This window comes from Carcharhinus amblyrhynchos, chromosome 12, assembly GCF_965287045.1.
Source record: "Carcharhinus amblyrhynchos chromosome 12, sCarAmb.v2.hapA, whole genome shotgun sequence".
NCBI lineage: Eukaryota > Metazoa > Chordata > Chondrichthyes > Carcharhiniformes > Carcharhinidae > Carcharhinus > Carcharhinus amblyrhynchos.
In genome coordinates, this window is record NC_137335.1 from 8,780,324 (window position 1) to 8,800,732 (window position 20,409).

General features: G+C 49.3%; 1 protein-coding gene across 1 annotated transcript in view; it reads left to right on the forward strand.

The window, feature by feature from the left end:
* Window positions 1-849: 849 nt before the first annotated feature.
* Window positions 850-20,409, forward strand: part of tmx4 (thioredoxin-related transmembrane protein 4) — a 49,506-nt gene continuing 29,946 nt past the window's right edge. Inside the window, exon 1 of the mRNA XM_080200040.1 lies at window positions 850-1,158. Within this exon, the coding sequence (XP_080056166.1) occupies window positions 1,013-1,158 (146 nt within the window). The 5' untranslated portion in view covers window positions 850-1,012. The remainder of the gene's footprint in view (window positions 1,159-20,409) is intronic.

Sequence of the window (20,409 nt, forward strand, 5' to 3'; positions counted from 1 at the left end):
AAACTTACAGAATACTGAAAGGCCTGGATAAAGTGGACGGAGGTAAGATGTTTCCATAAGTAGGAGAGTCTAGAATCTGAGGGCACAGCCTCAGAGTAAAGGGATGACCCTTTAGAACAGAGATGAGGAGGAATTTTTTTCAGCCAGAGAGCGGTGAATCTGTGGAACTCTTTGGCACAGAAGGCTGTGGTGGGCAGATCACTGAGTGTATTTAAGACAGAGATAGATGGGGTCTTAATTGGTAAGGGGGTCAAAGGCTTCAGTGAAAGGCAGGAGAATGGGATTGAGAAACCTATCAGCCATCTTAGAATGGTGGAGCAGACTCGATGGACCAAATGGCCTAAATTTGCTCTTATATCTTCAGGACCATCGAGAGCAGGCACATTTCAAAACTTGCATTTGAAGAACTTGCATAGGGTGGCACAGTGGCCAGCGCTGCTGCCTCATAGCTCCAGGTACTGGGTTTGATTCCCAGGTAGGGCCACTGTCTGTGAGGAGTTTGCACATTCTCCCCCATGTCTGCGTGAGTTTCCTCTGGATATTCTGTTTTCCACCCACATTGCAAAGATGTGGAAGTTTGGTGCAATGGCTATGTTAAAATTGCCTCTAGTGTCCCAGGATACGTAGTTCAGAGGGATTAGTGGGATAAATATATGGGGTTACAGTGATAAGGCCTGTGTGGGATTGTTGTCAGTGTGGACTCGATGGGCCAAATGGCCTTTTTCTGCACTGTAGGGATTCTGTACATTCAAAACTTGCACTTGGAGACTTAAGAAAGGGCTGCAGCTGTAGATTTGAAGGCGGGGTCACCCCTTTCTCTCCACCCACTCACTTACTGGCACTCTGACCTCGCCCACTTAGGGCTGCTTGCCTATCTGCCAGGAACTGTTTGTGCTTCTGCAGAGGGAAGAGGGTTTGAAATTGGAATCCCCTCCTGCTGGTTTGCAAATTTTTCTTGTTTTGTTTTGGGCAGTGGTTGCAATTTGTCAACGCAATTTTTTTTTTAAAAAAGATGGCGCTTTGCAGTTTGGTTCTGCTGCTGTTGCAGGCTGGTTCGGCCCGCAGCGAGGGGGAGGTAGCAGCAGCAGCAGTGGCGGTGGAGCAACTGGGAGACAGCAACTGGACCCTGATCCTGAGCGGCGAGTGGATGTTGCAGTTGTGAGTATCGGGCTGCAAATGGAACGTGGCCCGGAGCGGGGGGAATCCCGGCGCGAGGAGGAGAGGCGGGGAGTCCCAGTGGGGCGCGCGGGCCATAACTCGGAGCGGGGAATCCCTCGGCAGCCAGCCTCCTGGCCCAGCACTGGGCGCGCGCGGGGAGGGAGGCCCCACTGCAATGACCAGGAGGGAATCCCAACACTTGCAGCAATTGGAGCAGAGGCAACACAGAGGGAGGAGGGGTGGAAATAGTGCAACACCCCCTCCATCTCCTCCCCCCCAACAACCCCAGGAACTAGTGCAACACTCCCCCTCCACCTGGTACAACCACCACCACCCCCCTCCACCCCACCCTGGTACAACCACCACCACCCCCCCTCCACCCCACCCTGGTACAACCACCACCACCCCCCCTCCACCCCACCCTGGTACAACCACCACCACCCCCCCTCCACCCCACCCTGGTACAACCACCACCACCCCCCCTCCACCCCACCCTGGTACAACCACCACCACCCCCCCTCCACCCCACCCTGGTACAACCACCACCACCCCCCCTCCACCCCACCCTGGTACAACCACCACCACCCCCCCTCCACCCCACCCTGGTACAACCACCACCACCCCCCCTCCACCCCACCCTGGTACAACCACCACCACCCCCCCTCCACCCCACCCTGGTACAACCACCACCACCCCCCCTCCACCCCACCCTGGTACAACCACCACCACCCCCCCTCCACCCCACCCTGGTACAACCACCACCACCCCCCCTCCACCCCACCCTGGTACAACCACCACCACCACCACCACCCCCCCCTCCTCCACCTTGGTACAACCACCTCCCCCCGGTACCACCAACGAACCCCCCCCCTCCCCCCGGTACAACCAACGAACCCCCCCCCCCCCCCCCGGTACAACCAACGAACCCCCCCCCCCTCCCCCCGGTACAACCAACGAACCCCCCCCTCCCCCCCCGGTACAACCAACGAACCCCCCCCCCCTCCCCCCGGTACAACCAACGAACCCCCCCCTCCCCCCAGTACAACCAACGAACCCCCCCCTCCCCCCGGTACAACCAACGAACCCCCCCCCCCCCCCCGGTACAACCAACGAACCCCCCCCCCCCCCCCCCCGGTACAACCAACGAACCTCCCCCCGGTACAACCAACCAACCCCCCCTCCCCCCCCGGTACAACCAACCAACCCCCCCTCCCCCCCGGTACAACCAACCCCCTCCCCCTCCCCCTCCCCCTCCCCCTCCCCCTCCCCCTCCCCCTGGAAACTAGCGCAACGCACCCCTGTCTGCAACTAGTGCAACCCCAACCCCACCCCCCACCCCGCCCAGAACTGGTGCAATCCCAACCCTGCTCCGCCCGGAACTAGTGCAAACCACCTCCCCCCCACCCCGCCCCTCCCAGAACTGGTGCAACCCACACCCCGCCCAGAACTGGTGCAAACTCCTGGTTAGGTGCAGCCAATGCACCTAACCAGCACGGGTAAATACATGGCGTTATGGGGATAGGGCCTGGGTGGGATTGCTGAATGGGCCACATGGCCTCCTTGTGCACTGTAGGGATTCTGTGATGATTCTCTGAAGCACTGCTGCCTGTTGCTGAGAGTTCTGGGTGTGCACTCCTGTACATCTTGGCAGTGTGTTGCAAGCTGAATGAATTATTCTTTGCATGTTAAATAATTGTGTGTTTTCTTTGGGAGGGGTGCATTTGTGGGACATGGACGTCGCTGGCTAGGCCAGCATTTATTGCCCACCCCTGATTGCCCTTGCGGAGGTGGCGGTGAGCTGCCGTCTTGAAATGCTGACACAACCAAGTGGCTTAATGGGCCATTTCAGAGGGCAGCTGAGAGTCTATCACACTGCTGTGACTCTGGAGTCAGGTGTAGGCCAGACCAGGCAAGGATGGCAGACTTCCTTCCATAGAACAGCACAGGCTCTTCAACCCACAATGTTGTGCCCACCATGATGCCAATTGAACTCATCCATTCTGCCTGCCCGTGGTCCATACCCCTTTATTCCTACCAAATTCATATGCTTATCTAAAAGCTCCTTAAACACCCCTATTGTATCTGCCTTCACCACAACCCCTGGCAGCACGTTCCAGACACCCACCACTCTGTGTTTAAAAAGAAACAACTGCCCCTCATATCTCCTTTGAACTTTCAACCGCTAACCTTAAGTGTGTGCTCCCTAGTATTAGACATTTTAACTCTGAAGGACATTAGTGAACCAGATGGATTTCTGAACAACCAGCAATGGTTTCATGGTCATCAGTAGATTCTTAATCCCAGTTTTTTTTTACTTGAGATTCTACTAGCTGCCGTGGTGGGATTCAAACCCGGATCCCCGGACAGTAGCTGAGTTTCAGGATTAAAAGTCCAGCGATAAGTCCTAACCTCCCCAGTGGGCTATTCAGCCCATCGAGCCATTCAGTGAGATCCTGGGCTGATCTGTGGCCTAACTCCACATACTTGTTTGTCCTTCTGGCCAAGTATCCCTTAGTACCTTTGCTGAACAGAATTCTTTTTTTTTAATCTATCACAGATTCAAAGATAGGAAATGATCTGTCAAATACCATTGCCTGAGTCCCAAATCTCTCTTTATTTTATTGGCATCACCCACCTGGTCCCTGGCACCGTGAAGCAGTAATGCTAGCTACTGCTCTGCCCTCTATCTGGGATGGTAGTGGAGGCTGGAAACCTTATAACCTTTTAAAAAGTATTTGGATTAATGTTTGACACGTAACATTCAAAGATATGGGACAAGTTAAAGTTTATTTCAGTGTCACAAGTAGGCTTACACTAACACTGCAATGAAGTTACTGTGAAATTCCGCCAGTCGCCACATCCCGGCGCCTGTTCGGGTACACTGAGGGAGAATTTAGCACGGTCACTGCGCCCTAACCAGCACACCTTTCGGATTGTGGGAGAAAACCGGAGGAAACCCATGCAAACATGGGGAGAATGTGCAGACTTTGCACGGATAGTGACCCAAGCCGGGAGTCGAAACCCATGTCCCTGGTGCTGAGAGAGAGCAGTGCTGACCACTGCGCTGCTCAATAAGTGCTGGAAAATGGGATTAGCGTGACTTTAGTGGTAGTTATTGTTCAGTGCAGACTCGATTGGGCTGAAGGGCCTTTTCTGTATTACTCTATGACTCTGTGACTGGAACACTACCGCAACAGAACCGGAATCCCTGTTGGCCTCGGGCGGGATTTTATGATCACACCTGAGCAAGGCCATAAAATCCCGCTCTATGACTCTACGCCCTTTAGTGTATAGAAGTACTTCCCACCATCTCTGCTGTACAGTCTTGCTATTACGACAGATTGTTTACGTCCTACCTCCTACACACACACACCACCTTCCCACCCGTTGCAAATTATTTATTCCACCTTCCCTCACTTTCCCTTCTTCCTGTCCCCTCCTCACCAAACTTTGATTTCTTCACTTCCCTATTAGGGCCGTGCGGTTTTAAATGTGTGTTCTGGGGCGATTTAATTGTCAGTTCCTTTCCCTCGTGTGGGCTTGTAGCCTTTCTCAAATCGCCAGCGGTTCAAATAATTTGTCACGGAGTGGCTGTGAAGATTATGACGAGCCAATCCAGGATTTCCCCCCCGGGGTCTGTGATTGCTGCTTCCAGGATCGGGATAGTTATCCCGGTATCTTACTCGGCAAACACCTCGGTCCAGGTGTTCATGTTGTTAGCTGTCATTGGATTCTTTTTTAAGCAAAGCGCATTGTGACTTTCCCGGAGCAGGGGAATGAAAACTCCTGTGAATTTTCCCTTTTTTTTTGGGGAGATCCTGCTCGAGTATCTCGCCATCCTGTTGTTCGTAAGATCGTTAAAAAACTAGAAGCAAGAGTAGGCCATCTGGAATGTACTCCGCCATTGGAGAAGATCGTGGCTGATGAGATTGGGGCCTTCACTTTGCTGCCCCCCCTCTCCCCCGATAACCCTTAACTGCGATCAAAACCCTGTCCAAACTCAGCCTTGAGACTACCCAGTGATCCAGCCTTCAATGCTCGTAGGGCGAGAGAGAGTTACAACAGCCCCTTGAGACAGTGAGTGAGTGAGAATGGTAGCACAGTGGTTATGGGTGGCATGGTGGTTGGCACTGCTGCCTCACACCATCAGGGACCCAGGTTCAATTCCAGCCTTAATTGACTGGTTAGTGTGGAGTCTGTACCATCTCCCCGTGTCTGCGTGGGTTTCCTCCAGTTCTAGTTTTTTTTTTAAAGTTTATTTGTTGGTCACAAGTAAGGATTACATTAACACTGCGGTCAAGTTACTGTGAAATTCCCCTCCCGCACACCTTTGGAGTGTGGGTTTAGACAGATTGGTCATTCTAAATTAGCCCTTAGTATCCATGGAAGGTTAGATGGATGAGCCATGCCAAATTGCCCCCCTTAGCGTCCAAAGATTGGATGACTTGGCCGTGCTAAATGTGTGGGGTTATGGGGATAGAACTGGGGTAAGAAACTGAGTTAGAGAGTTGATGCAGACTCGATGGGCCGAATGGCTCTTTCTGCATTGTCGGGATTCTGTGTCAGTAACCTCATTGAAGTGTCGTTCATGTACATCTACTTGTGACACTAATAAATTAGTTAAAACTAAAACTCTTAACTGCCGTCTGAAGTGGTCTTTGTTGTAGCAAATGCCTTGTAGCAATGTCCTCGTGCCATAAAAATAATAGAGCAGACAGAAATAGGCCCTTCAGCCATGCAATAGTTTTTATTAAATCCGTGCGTTCCTTTGTCTTGTGACGACTGTGTGCCTCCTGCCCCAACACTCCACATCAGTAGTTAGTGTTTGGCTTTAGTGTTCTCGAAAACTGTTGGATGGTTTGAGAGTTCCGCTTCAGTAAGTGTTCCAGTACTGTACGCATTGTACTGTTGGCAGCCACTGATGGACTTTTAAACCAGTGACACATAAAAGCGAGCGGTAAATGATTTGAAGTCGAGAAGCGGATTAGAAATGTAATGGCAGAGAGCTGCTGAGGTTTAGCAGGGCAGAATGCAGCAGGGGTACGACAGTGTGGACATTGCATAGTAAGGCCCAGGCTTAGCCCCAGCGAACAAAACCCCGTCAGGATTGTTTTAAAAAGTAATACATCTGAACAGATCCATTGCCGTTTTGGAGTCATTCTTGTTTCTGTTCCCACGCTGGTGGGTTTTTGTGACCTCGCTTGTCCCAAAACTGCAAAATCCCGGTCCAGATCGGCGGACCTTCCCGTTGTCCGCCCCAGGCCTGCTCCCAATTCCAGCAGGTGGGCTGGTAAAATTCCGATCTGTTTGTGTAGTTTTTCCTGGGAAGATGTCGCTAGGGGCTAGTTCCTTGAGGAACGCCACTCTGCATCAAGCGTTGCTGACTAGGAGTCTCTCCCGCTCTTAGCCCCTGTCACTGGTGCGCTTTGGAAGGATTTTTCAGATTGGCTGTGTAATAAGTGTACCTTCACTGACCGAGGAATGGTTGAGGGCTTTGGGTCTGCCCTCGATGGAGTTTACAAGGATGATGGGGGGATCTTACTGAAACTTACAGAATACTGCGAGGCCTGGATAGAGTGGATGTGGAGAGGGTGTTACCGGCAGTAGGAAAAACTAGAACTGGAGGGCACAACCTCAGGCTAAAGGGACGATCCTTTAAAGCAGAGATGAGGAGGAATTTCTTCAGCCAGAGAGTGGTGAATCTGTGGAACTCGTTGCCACAGAAGGCTGCGGAGGCCAGGTCATTGAGTGTCTTTAAGATAGAGATAGATAGGTTCTTGATTAATAAGGGGATCGGGGGTTATGGGGGAAAAAGTAGGAGAATGAGGATGAGAAAAATATCAGCCATGATTGAATGGTGGAGCAGACTCGATGGGCTGAATGGCCTAATTCTGCTCCTTATGGTCTTGCGCCTGTCAAGTTCTGGGCTGGGACCCTAAATTATAACTCGGACACAGAGGTGCTACCTACTGTGTCACAAGACTACCTTGCTTCACAGAGTACAACACGTGTAATATTGGAAACAGTCCAGAATAGACCATGGAAGGCAGAAATATGTGGAAACGGAGACAAAGAAAGTAGTCCCCAGTTTGTTTACTGCCTGACACAATAGGACACGTGAAAGTTAATCTAGTATTCTGGCTGGAGTAAAGCGGGCTTTACCATCTGGACAGTCTCTACAGTGTAGAAGTAGGCCATTCGGCCCACCAAAAAGGCATCTTAGCCTGGCCCTATCCCAGTAACTGCGCACGTTTACCACAGCTAATCCTCCTAACCCAGGGGAGTCTAAAGCTAGAGGGCAAAAGTTTAAGGTGAGAGGGGAGAGATACAAAAGGGTCCAGAGGAGAAATTTTTTCACACGGAGGGTGATGAGTATCTGGAATGAGCTGCCAGAGGCAGTAGCAGAAGTGGGTACAATTTTGTCTTTTAAAAACCATTTGGATGGTTATATGGGTAAAATGAGCGTAGAGGGATATGGGCCAAACGTGAGCTTAGTGGTTTAAAAATGAAAGGCCGGCATGGACAAGTTCATAGAAATCATAGAAATCCTACAGTGCAGAAGGAGGCACTTACCCACCCCAGGCCCTAACCACACACATTTACTCCACTAATCCCTCTAACCTGCACATCCTGGGATACAAAGGGGCAATTTCGCATAGCCAATCAATCTAACTCGCACATCTTTGGAGTGTGGGAGGAAATCAGAGCACCCAGAGGGAACCCACTCAGACAAGGGGAGAATGTGCACAGATGGTGATCCAAGCCGGGAATCGAACCATGGTTCTTGGAGCTGTGAGGCAGCAACGCTAACCACTGTGCCACCATGCTGCCCCCAATTTAGGCTGAAGGGCCTGTTTCCATGCTGTAAACCTTTATGACTCGACACATCTCGGGACACTGAGGGTTAATTTAGCACGGTCAATCCACTTCACCCGCACATCATTAGACTGTGGGAGGAAACTGGAGCACCCGGGAGAAACCTGCGCAGAGACAAGGACAACATGCAAGCTCCATACAGTCACCCGAGGTCGGAACTGAAGCCTGGTCCCTGGCGCTGTGAGGCAGCAGTGCTAATCACTGTGCCACTGCCCTCTGTGGTCCACTCTCTTATTTGTGAATGGCACTAAGAACAATCTTGAGTTTGAGAAAGTTAAATGAGTTTCATTTCCCACGAGTGATGTTCCCTCATTGCTGGCAAATAATTAAAAAAAATATTCACTATGGGCTGGCTTATTCACCTGAGCAGTTACTTGCCTTGTGCCTGAGGAAGAGAGTGTTTGAAGGCCAGGACTTTAGATCCAGCACCAAGCTACAGAGCAGTGGTGATACCCGCCCTCCTCTGTGGCTCAGAGATGTGGAGTATGTAGTGTAGGCCCTTCAAAACACAGAAGTACCACCAGCATCACCTCCACAAAATCTGATAGTGGTTATCACCACTGCCTCACGGAGCCAGGGAGCATGTGGCAACCTTGACACCCCCACCCGCCTGCTACTCCAACCATCTGTACGTCACACATTGGACTCTTCAGTCACCAGAGAACTCGTTTTTAGTGTGGGAGTAAGTCATACTCAAACCAGAGGCGCAGCCTAAGAAAAAGCTTGTCTCCGCACTTGGCGGTGCCTTGTTGTTTTGCCAAGTGAGTGAACTGCTTGCTGTTTTACACGTGATCTCCTCCACTTCGAAATTTGGAGAACGTGCCTTTTGAAAGAAGTTTTAGCTTTTTCATCAAAAGGAGAAGCACTTTAATAACAGCCGAATCTATCACCCACCGAGCAGGAGAGGGTCAAGCACTCAAACATCTGCGGAGAGAGAAGCGAAACCAATGTTTCAGGTTGGCTGCCTTTAGTCAGAATTCCAACGCTCTTATCTTCGACGCTTTGACAAAGGGTCGTTCGGACTCGATGTCAGCTCTTTTCCCTCTCCTTACTGATGCTGCCAGGCCTGCTGAGATTTTCCGGCATTTTTCTCTTTTGCTTTTATCTCTGTTTGAACGGATAAAGTGACGCCGGTCTGTGAAGAGAAAGATTTAAAGAAAAGGAAAATGGAAAACGAAGTTTGGAGAGAAAATACAAGCGGGAAAATAGATGTCGTGGACTTAAGGCCAAATGTCGCGATGGTTCATATTAGAAATTGAATGTGGCACGGTGGTTAGCGCTGCTGCCTCACAGCACCAGGGACCCGGGTTCGATTCCCAGCTTGGGTCACTGTCTGTGCGGAATCTGCACGTTCTCCCCATGTCTGTGTGGGTTTCTTCCAGGTGTTCTGGTTTCCTCCCACAGTCCAAAAGACGTGCTGGTTAGGTGCATCGACCATGCTAAATTCTCCATCAGTGTACCCGAACAGGGGCCGGAGTGTGGCGACTAGGGGATTTTCACAGTAACTTCATTGCAGTGTTAATGTGAGCCTACTTGTGACTAACGTATAAATAAACTTTAAGCAAATTGACAGGAAAGATATCCATCACTTAAACTGAAATGTGGTTATGTGTAAGAATGGGGAAGTCACTGAAAGGTTTTGCTATTTCTTTGCAAGTGTTCTCTGACGAAAGTTTGTTTATTCGTCACAAGTAGGCTCACATTAACGCTGCAATGAAGTTACTGTGAAAATCCCCCAGTCGCCACGCTCTGGCGCCTGTTCGGGTTCACAAGGGAGAATTTAGCACGGCCAATGTACCAAACCTTTTGGACTGTGGGAAGAAACCAGAGCATTTAGAAGAAAGCCACTCAGACATGGGCAGAAGGTGTAGACTTCACGTAGACAGTGACCCAAGCCGAGAATGGAACCTGGGTCCCTGGCGCCGTGAGAAAGCAATGCTGACCATTGTGCAATGAAGGGGAAAAAAGAGTGAAGGATGAGACTGAACATTCAGAAGGATGACAACTATTCAGATGGCCTAGTGGTATTATCGCTAGGCTATTGATTCAGAAACTCAGCTAATGTTCTGGGGACCTGGGTTCGAATCCCGCCATAGCAGATGAATTTGAATTTTTAAAAAAAAATCTGGAATTAAGAATCTACTGATGACCATGAAACCATTGTCGGAAAAAACCCATCTGTTTCGCTAATGCCCTTTATTGAAGGAAATCTGCCATCCTTACCCGGTCTGGCCTATGTGTGACTCCAGAGCCACAGCAATATGGTTGACTCTCAACTGCCCTCTGAGATGGCTGAGCAAGCCACTCAGTTCAAGGGTAACTAGGGACGGGGAATAAATCCTGGCCCAGCCAGTGATGGCCAGGTCCCATGAATGGATAATGAAACCAGTCTTGTGACAAATGCTAAAGTCTTGGGAGCAGAAGTAGGCCAATCGGCCCATCAAATCTGCTTTGCCATTCAATGAGAACACGATTGAACTGCTATGATAATCCTCAACTCCACTTTCCCACATTATCCCCATACCCGTTGATTCCCTTACTGACTGAAAATCTGTCTCTCTCTGCCTTGGACATAATGCCACAGACTCTATAGCCCTCTGGTGAAGAATTTCACAGATTTACTACCATCTGAGAGAAAAAATTCCTCATCGTGGCCTTAAATGGGTGACCCTCTCACTCTGAGATTAAGCCCTCTGGTTTGAGACTCTCCCACAAGGGGAAAGGTAGTTACGTCAGATTTTGGCACGTTAAAGGAATTGGCAAAAGCTGGATAAATCTTTTCCAGAGTTGGGACACGTCAGAGGGGAATGTTTTTAATTTTTAAAAAAAATGGACTTGAAGTATACAAGATGTTCTTTACTGTCCATAGGACGTCTCTCCTGATGGAGTCTGCACCGATCCTGCAGAAGAGCAGTCCATCTAAGCCCATTCCATCACCCTATCTCCGTGATGTCACGCATTGGTGGGTGGCACAGTGGTTAGCACTGCTGCCTTATAGCGCCAAGGACCCGGGTTCGATTCCCAGCTTGGGTCACTTTCTGTGTGGAGCTTGCTTATTCTCTCTCTCTTTCTTTCCCTCTGTCTCTCTCTTCACCCTGCCCCCCACTGCCGTGTCTGCGTGGGTTTCCTCCCACAGTTTAAAGATGTGCAGGTTAGGTGCATTACCCATGCTAAGTTGCCCCTCAGTGTCCTGGGCTGCGTAGGTTAGAGGGATTAGCGGGACAAATATATGGGGTTCCAGGGAGAGGGTCCAGGTAGGATTGTTGTTGGTACAGACTTGATGGGCTGTATGGCCTTCCCCTGCACTGGAGGGGTTCTGTGCGCATCTACAGTCCACCTAACATGCACTTCTTTGGAGCTTGGGAGAAAATTGGAGCACCTGGAGGAAACCCACGCAGATACAGGGAGAACAGTGTCCTGGGCTGTTACCCAAGGCCAGAATCAAACCTGTGTCTCTGGCTCAGTGCTAACCACTCTGACATTATCACATTATCTTCTGTTTATCAGACAAATAGATCTCAAGATGACCCTTGAGATTAACCATCTCCCAATTTAAAAATTATCCGTTGGCATGCTTTGAATTGGATTTGATTTATTATTGTCACGTGTATTGGGATACAGTTGGAAGTATTGTTTCTTGTGCACCATGTCGACAAAGCGTACCATTCATAGAGCACATAGGGAAGAAGGAAATGAGAGAGTGCAGAATGTCGTGTTACAGTCATTGCTAGGGTGTAGAGAAAGATCAACTTAATGCAAGGTAGGTCCATTCAAAAGTCTGGTAGCAGGGAAGAATCTGTTCTTGAGTCGATTGGTACGTGACCGCATACTTTTGTATCTTTTTCCCGATGGAAGAAGGTGGAAGAGAGAATGTCCCGGGTGCGTGGGGTCCTTAATTATGCTGCTTTGCCGAGGCAGTGGGAAGTGTAGATAGAATCAGTGGATGGGAGGCTGGTTTGCGTGATGGATTGGGCTATGTTCTCAACCTTTTGTAGTTCCTTGCGGTCTTGGGCAGAGCAGGAGCCCATACCAAGCTGTGAGGCAACCAGAAAGAATGCTTTCTATGCTGCATCTGGAGAAGTTGATGAGATTTGTAGCTGACATGCCAGATTTCCTTAGGCGCCTGAGAAAGTGGGGGGCTTCCTTACTTATAACACCAGCATGGAGGGACCAGGACAGGTTGTTGGTGATCTGGACATCTAAAAGCTTGAAGTCTCGACCCTTTCTACTTTGTCCCCGTTGATGTAGACGGGGACCAGCCTCCACTATGTTCTCCTGTCAGTGAGCCAGTTTTGTCCCCCTACGTCACTTTCTCCTTCAATTCCATTTCATAACCACCAAGGATTTCATCCGTCTCTTTTCTTTTTGAATGTCCATGTATGCGACATCAGCCTTTTGTGGGATGATAAACGGGAGTATATTTGGATGCACTTAAATGAGTAACTGGTGAAAGAATGTCTGAATGAATTGCAAAGGTCTGATTCATTCAAGTGTTATTCTGCCTCCCAGAAGACTAACTTGTTTGTTAAGCCCAATGTATTGTGTTTTTTTTTAATACCGAGACAAAAAGTTGCCTAGTAGTTGACTCCCTAAGTCTTTTTCATCCTGGATGCAAGCTTTGTGAGGCCTTGTTGCTTATCCATTTTTTAACCTTGCACCAGCCTATCGGCAGCAGGCAGTGGCTGCACCTGAATCATAGAATCCCCACGGTGCAAAAAGGGGGCCATTCAGCCCATCTCCGTAACCTCCTTCAGCCTGATAACCCTCCGTCTCCCTGTGCTCCTGCAATTCGGGCCTGTTGTACACCCTGAGTTTATAATCAGTATCGGCGGCCTGTGCCTCTCTCAGTAAACTCTCTGTTTCACACTCCTCCTTTCAACCCACTCAGTGATTAGCGCTGCTGCCTCTCAGCGGCAGGGACCCGGGTTCGATTCCCGGCTTGGGCCACTGTCTCCCCCGTGGGTGGGTTTCCTCCAGGTGCTCCGATTTCCACCCGCAGTCCAAAGATGTGTGGATTAGGTTGATACGCCGTGCTAAAATGCCCCTTTAGTGTCAGGTGGGCTAGTGGGGCAAATATGTGAGGTTACGGGGATAGGGCCTGGGTGGGATTGTGGTCAGTGCAGACTCGATGGGCCAAATCGCCGCCTTCTCCACTAGGAATCTATAAACTGTCTTTAATAACTAATTAGTTCCATGGACTAAACCATATAGTGTGTGAAATGGATATTTGTATCGAGTAATGGTCACATACGCTAGCGCAAAAGCATCTTGTCTTGGTGAAGCTTGCTCCAACATGCTGAGGAAACAGAATGTCATTGTCCTGTGAGGGAATCCTGTTTTCCAACTGAACTTAACCTTGGGCAACGTGAGTGATCACAGGACACTTATTGCCTTGAGGGCTGTGATTAACGCGTGCGGCCTAAGTCAGGCTTCTTGCCTGATGACGCTGCCTCGGAAAGCTGTTTTCCCCTCTGTGATGAGGAGCCGTGGATTTGATGAATTTCTTTGTCAAATTTTCACGTACCACCCCCACGGGAATCGTGGCGGTATTTCGTTCACTGATGGGCAACGTAGAAACCAGAAGCAGGATTCGGCCGTTCGAGTCTGCTCCATCATTCGTTATGATCATGGCTGATCATCGAATTCAATATCCTGATCGCCCCCACCCCCCCGCCAAACCCATATCTCTTCATCCCCAAGAGTTATATCCAATTTCCTCTTGAAATCACACAATGTTTTCACCTCAACTACTTTCTGTGGTAGTGAATTCCACACGTTCACCACCCTCTCCTCACCTTAGTTCTCAAAGATTTACCTCTTCAAACTATGATCCCCAAGTTCTGGATTCCCTCACCCATCGGGAACATTCTTTCTGAATCTACACGGTTAGAATTGTATAAGTTTTCCCCTCTTACTCTTCTAAACTCCAGTGAATATAATCCTAACTGACTTGGTTTCTCCTCATATGATGACCTGCCACCCCAGGAATTAGCCTGGTAAACCGTCACTGCACTCCCTTTATATATAGCAAGGTCATCCTTCCTCAGATAAGTGCACCAAAACTGCACATAATAGTCCAGGACGGCTGGTGGCACAGTGGTTGGCACTGCTGCCTCACAACGTTAGGGACCCGGGTTCGATTCCTGGCTTGGGTCGCTGTCAGTGCGGAGTCTGCACATTCTCCCCGGGTCTGCGTGGGTTTCCTCCGGGTGTTCCAGTTTCCTCCTACAGTCCGAAAGATGCGCTGGTTAGGTGCGTTGGCCATGCTAAATTCTCTCAGTGCTGGATTGAGGCAAGCAGGGAATTTTTGTAGAATCCTACAGCGCAGAAGGAGGCCATTCGACCCATTGAATCTGCACTGACCACAATCCCACCCAGGCCCTATTCCCGTAACCCCATACATTTACCCTAGCTAGTCCCCCACCATTAGGAGGTAATTTTCACAGTAACTTTGTGGCAGTGTTAATGTCAACTTACTTGCATCTCCAATAAATAAACTTTAGAAACTTCAACTTTAAAAGGTGTGGCCTCACCAATGCCCCATGCAACTGCAGTCAAACATCCCAATCCCCATCCTCAAATCCTTTCGCTGTAAAGGCCAACGTAGCATTTGCCTCAGGCAGGTTTGGACCATTTCAGTATCTGAAGAGTTACGAATGGTGCTGACTATTGTGCAGCGATCAGCAAACCTCCTCATCTCTAACCTGGTGACAAGAGGGGGAGGGATCATTTCTGATCCCCGGTGAAATGCCGCTCGTCAGGTGGACTGGCGTGACGTGGACCGTCCTGAGACGTGGAGCTACAGCATGGAAATTGGAGTCAGACCATTCAGGAAGAAAGTTAGGAAGTGGGCAGCACGGTGGCACAGTGGTTAGCACTGCTGCTTCACAGCTCCTGGGTCCGATTCCCGGCTCGGGTCACTGTGTCTGTGTGGAGTTTGCACATTCTCCTCGTGTCTGTGTGGGTTTCCTCCCACAGTCCAAAGATGTGCGGGTTAGGTTGATTGGCTTTGTGAAGAAATTGCTCCTTAGCACCCAGGGATGTGTAGGCTAGAGGGGATTAGTGGGTATAATATGTAGGGATATGGGTGGGATTGTGTTCGGTGCAGACTCGATGGGCCGAAGGGCGTCTTTCAGCACTGTAGGGTTCTATGATTCATTATTTGACAAACAGGGCAGTTGAAGTGGAACCCCATCCTGCCAAAATCACAAAAGCGCAAATTCCCTTTGTTTTACGTCCTGCGGGCGGTGGATTTTTGCTGGCGAGGTGTATTAACTGATGTGGGAGCAAAGCGGATGAATGGAGTTAGGAATCAGATCACAGACGGATACAGGATCATCAAGGATTACCTCATTTGAGGAAGCCTTTCTGCCCATCGTGAGCATGCTTTCCTCCCTCGATGCAAAGGATGGAAAATAGTCTGCAAGTTGGGACAGGCTTGTTGCTCGTGTTCCTGTGAGGGTCAGAGGTTAGGTATCCTGCTCTGAATTCCCAGGGATTTTGGAGGGACCCTGCTTCTGATAGCTTCCTGGAACAGATCTGCAAGTAGACTTTAGAGGAGGGCAGGGTCACGCGCCTCTGCGATGCATCCTGCAGTTAAATAGTTGACTGGTGCCTGCTGTCAAAACTTGATGACCACATAGAAGAGGTGGTTATTGACATTCAAACTGCATCAGCTATTGGAGAAAGCATTTAGGAAATAGACAAAGCAATGGCCTGGTGGTATTATTGCTATTAATCCAGAAACTGGGCTAATATTCTGGGGAGATGGGTTCGAACCCCGCCACGGCAGACGGTGGAATTTGAATTCAACAAAAAAAAAATCTGGAATTCAGAATCTACTGATGACCGTGAAACTTTGTTGGAAAAATACATCTGGTTCCCAAATGTCATTTTAGGGAAGGAAATCTGCCGTCCTTACCTGGTCTGGCTGCCTCCTGTCCCTATAGTACAGAAGGAGGCCATTCTGCCCATCGAACCTGCACTGTCAACAATCCCATCCAGGCCCTATCCTCACATATTTATCTTACTAATCCCCTGACACTCGGGGACAATTTAATAATGGCTAATCCACCTAACCTGCTTATCTTCTGGACTGTGGGAGGATACCTACAAATGACTCCAGAGCCACAGAAATGTGGTTGACTCTCAGCTGTCCTCGGAGATCTAGGGATGGGCAATAAACGCTGGCCCAGCCAGCGATGCCTGTGTCCCAGGAATGAATAATTAGAAAAAAAGCAGCGCGATATTTGAGCAAACAAGTAAAGATTGGTATCTGAACCAGTCCGAGCGAAGCTCTTGACAGCTGCAAACTTGGACGTGTTTGCTTTCGGAAGGATGATTGAATGAACATCAGAAGTTTCGTTTCCTGCATTTCGGAGAGTGCAGGCAGCAGCAGTGACACTGAGCAATGTATGACTGAGTCACCCTGCACTTCCTGTTAGCGCTGCTGGGGAGATTTGCCAGTTTAAGGTGTTGCAAGATGCACAGCCCCGTTGATGCCACGTGACATCTGCCCCAACAAGCCTCATCCAGTCGGGCAACTTTGCTAAGTCAGGATGTGCACCGCCAGCGAGGGACGAAATATTAATAAATGCAACTTGGGAACTCTTTGCCTCAGAAGGCGGTGGAGCGGGTCATTGAATATTTATAAGGCAGAGGTTCTTGCCACAGATAGGGGAGAATTGAATTGCGGGTAGACAGGAAGGCAGAACTCGAAGCAAGAAGTGGTGAGCCACAATCTTCTGGAATGGCGAAAGCAGATGGAAGGGTGGAATGATCTACTTCTGCTCCAGGGCCGTTCAGTTTCTTTCATCATCTCCAAAATGCTTTGGATCCGGTGAAATGTTATGATGTGGAGTTGCTGGCGTTATACTGGGGTAGGCACCTCACAACATCAGTTAAAGTCCAACAGGTTTTGTATTTGTGTCCTATATACATGTATATGTCCTGTTTGTGAACCAAACTCTTCCTTCACCTGAGGAAGGGGCAACGCTCCGAAAGTTCGTGGTACCAAATAAACCGGTTGGACTTTGAACCTGGTGTGGTGAGACTGATTTCTGAAATGTTGTTACAGTTCTCAAGTCAACATGGCAGACGGTTTGCCCACAACAACCCCACCCCCCCTCCCATATACTCTGTAGTAATAAGGATCAGATGAGTCCTTTATCTTAGAAATTGTAGAAACCCTACAGTGCAGAAAGAGGCCATTCGACCCATCGAGTCTGCACCGACCACAATCCCATCCAGGCCCTACCCCCACATTTTACCTGCTGATTCCTCTAACCTACGCATCTCAGAACACCAGGGCCATTCAGTTTAGATGATGGATAAGCATTGGCTGTGACATCAAGGAGGGAGTTTGCACGTTCTCCCCATGTCTGCGTGGGTTTCCTCCGGCTGCTCCGGTTTCCTCCCGCAGTCCGAAAGACCTGCTGGTTAGGGTGCGTTGGCCGTGCTAAATGCTCCCTCGGAGCACCCGAACAGGTGCCGGAGTGTAGCGACTAGGGGATTTTTCACAGTAGCTTCATTGCAGTGTTAACGTAAGCCTACGTGTGACACCTTTTTAAATGAACTTTGAGAGCTTATCGATGGAATTAATGACTCAGATTTTACTGGCACACCCGTCCTGAAAATCGGGGTGGGTGAGGTTTGCAGAACGGCGTTCTCCATTGGCCTGGGGCGGGCGTGCCGGTGAAATTCCGGCCAGTGTCCGTGTGCTGCGTTGCACCAACTCTCACAGGCAGCAATCTAGATCCTTTTGAAATCTGGCTTCATTTTTGAAGTTTATTCCAGGTGAATTGTCCTTGTGGCAAAATATCATCGCCTTAATGGGCAATTTATTCAAATGCGTGTGTGTACATAACAAAGTAAACAGTTTAAAAGCAATCGGACACATTTCAGGAATTCATGCGTAGTCAATTGGTTACGACACCTTTTCAGCTAAAATGTGACTCACCTGCGCAGTGATTATGTTTGCTCAGGATGGGTGCTTGACAACAACCAGCCTTTTGTTTTATATGTTTATTTTTTTTTAACTTGCAGGTGAATATTTTTTTTCTTTTAAATGTCGCCACCTCTCCGAAACACTCCCCGCCGATGAGTTAATCCTGCCGTTTCCGAGCTCTCCCTGGTTTTTAAGGTGAAAATTCCGCTCTGCGATTTCTCCCGTCGGCGCGGCGGCCCTGGAGATTGTCACAGTGGCCGGTTCGCGCCCCGCTTGCCCCTCCCAGCGCCGGGTTTCCGGCAGCGTCCTCTCTGCGCTGGAAACTGAGAAGGGAGGCAGGCGCAAAGGCCGTTTACGTGACCGTTGTAATAGAACTTAAATACGATTAGCGGCCCGGGGACTGAAGTCTCTGGGCCTAGGGGTGATTAGCGAGGGTGGCGGAGGGGTTCTGCTGCTGCTGTGCCTAAGGATTGGTGGGGGAAGGAGGGAGGCCAGCGATTGATGGGTGTCAGTGGCCCTCTAATCTTTCCTATCGGTGTATCCGTCCAAGTGTCTTTTAAATGTTGTAACTGTACCCACCTCAACCACCCCCTCTGGCAGCTCATTCCATATTCACACCACCCTCTGTGTGGAAAAAGTCCCTTTTAAATCTTTCCCCTCTCTCTAAACCTGTGTCCGCTAGGTTTGGTCTCCCCTACGCTGGGGAAAAGACCACAGCTATCCTCCTCATTTATACCTCTCATGATTTTGTAAACCTCAGAGGTCATCCCCTCATCCTCCTATGCTCCAGGGGGAAGCCTATCCAGCTTCTCCTTATAATTCAAAGTCCCTGGAACATCCTTGTCAATTTTTTTCCATCCTTTCCAGTTTAATAATGTCCCTCCTATGGCAAGGTGACCAGAATTGTACACAGTATTGGCCTTACCAATACCTTGGATAGTTGTAACATAATGTCCCAACTCCTGTAATTCAAGATTCTGACTGATGAAGGCAAGTATGCCAACTGCATTCTTCACCACACTACTTCCACGGAACTATGTACCTGCATCCCTTGGTCTCTCTGATCCACAGCGTTCCCCAGGGCTCTACAATTAAACCTACCCATAGATAGGTTTTAAGGAGCATGTTGAATGCAGGGACATCCACCACTGGTGTAGCAAAGAAAGTCTGGGGTGCGCAAGAGGCCAAAATTGGGAGAGTGGAGATGTCTGAGGGTAGTGGAGAAAGAGGAGGTTGCACAGAGAGGGAGGAACTTGATGATCATTGTAACTTGGACAATGTTAATGGAGAGGCGATGGTCTGGTGGTATTGTCGCCAGACTATTAATCCAGAAACTCAGCTGGGGACCCAAATTCGAATCTACTGGCGACCACGAAACCAGAGTTGATTGTTGGAAAAACCCATCTGGTTCACTAATGCCCCTTAGGGAAGGAAATCTGCCGTCCTTACCCGGTCTGGCCTATGTGTGACTCCAGAGCCACAGCAATGTGGTTGACTCTCAACTGCCCTTCAGGGGCAACCAGGGATGGGCAATAAATGCTGGCTGACCAGCGACACCCATGTCCCACGAATTAATATAAACTAAAATATTAAAAATGAGCTGGTACCTGAAGTTTGGCGAGCCCTATTGAATCGTCTTGTAGACAAGGTGACGTGCAGGTATTTCCAGGCAGTGGACCCAGTTATTTTTATGCTTCTCGGCAGTGTAGGAAGAGAGTTTCATGTTAGTGGTGTGTTTAATTATGTTATTAAAATATGAGCTGGAAGGCATTGGTTAATTAAGTACTTGGGGCACGTGTAAAGAGAGACCGCAGACTACTGGGTTGTCAGTAGGTAGGAAGCAGACATCTGTAATGCTGCATCTTGTGAATCAACCTATTAACCAGGAAAGGATTAGTGAATTATTTTGTACGACTTCAACTGGGTGGATTCGCATTGCAGGTTCTGCTGGACTTTCTCTGCTGTCTTGGGAGGAGGGGTGGGAGTGTAGGGAGAAGATGCCTGACTCCTGGTTTCCCCCACCCCTTTGCATCAGCGCCATTGAGAGCAAGAATTCACTACCCCAACTACGGTGGATGCAGGAACAGTGAGTAAATTTAAGGGGGAGTTAGACATTTTTAATTGGGAATGGGTTGAAGGGTTAAGGGGAGGAGGCAGGAAAATGGGGATGAGGAGCATATCAGCCACGATCGAATGGCGGTGCGGACTCGATGGGCTGAATGGCCTATTTCTGCTCCTATGTCTTATTAACCTTTTGAGAGTACTGGATTGACGTTGGGCCGTGTAAGTGCAGGCTTGCTGAGGTGGGGTTGGTGATAGAACAACAGATATTAAAGGAAACCTTGTGATGGGATTATGTACCAAGTTGTGGAAAATTACCAGCCGTCTCACCCACCCTGGAAGTGAATGAGAGAACTTGTGAGGGTAAG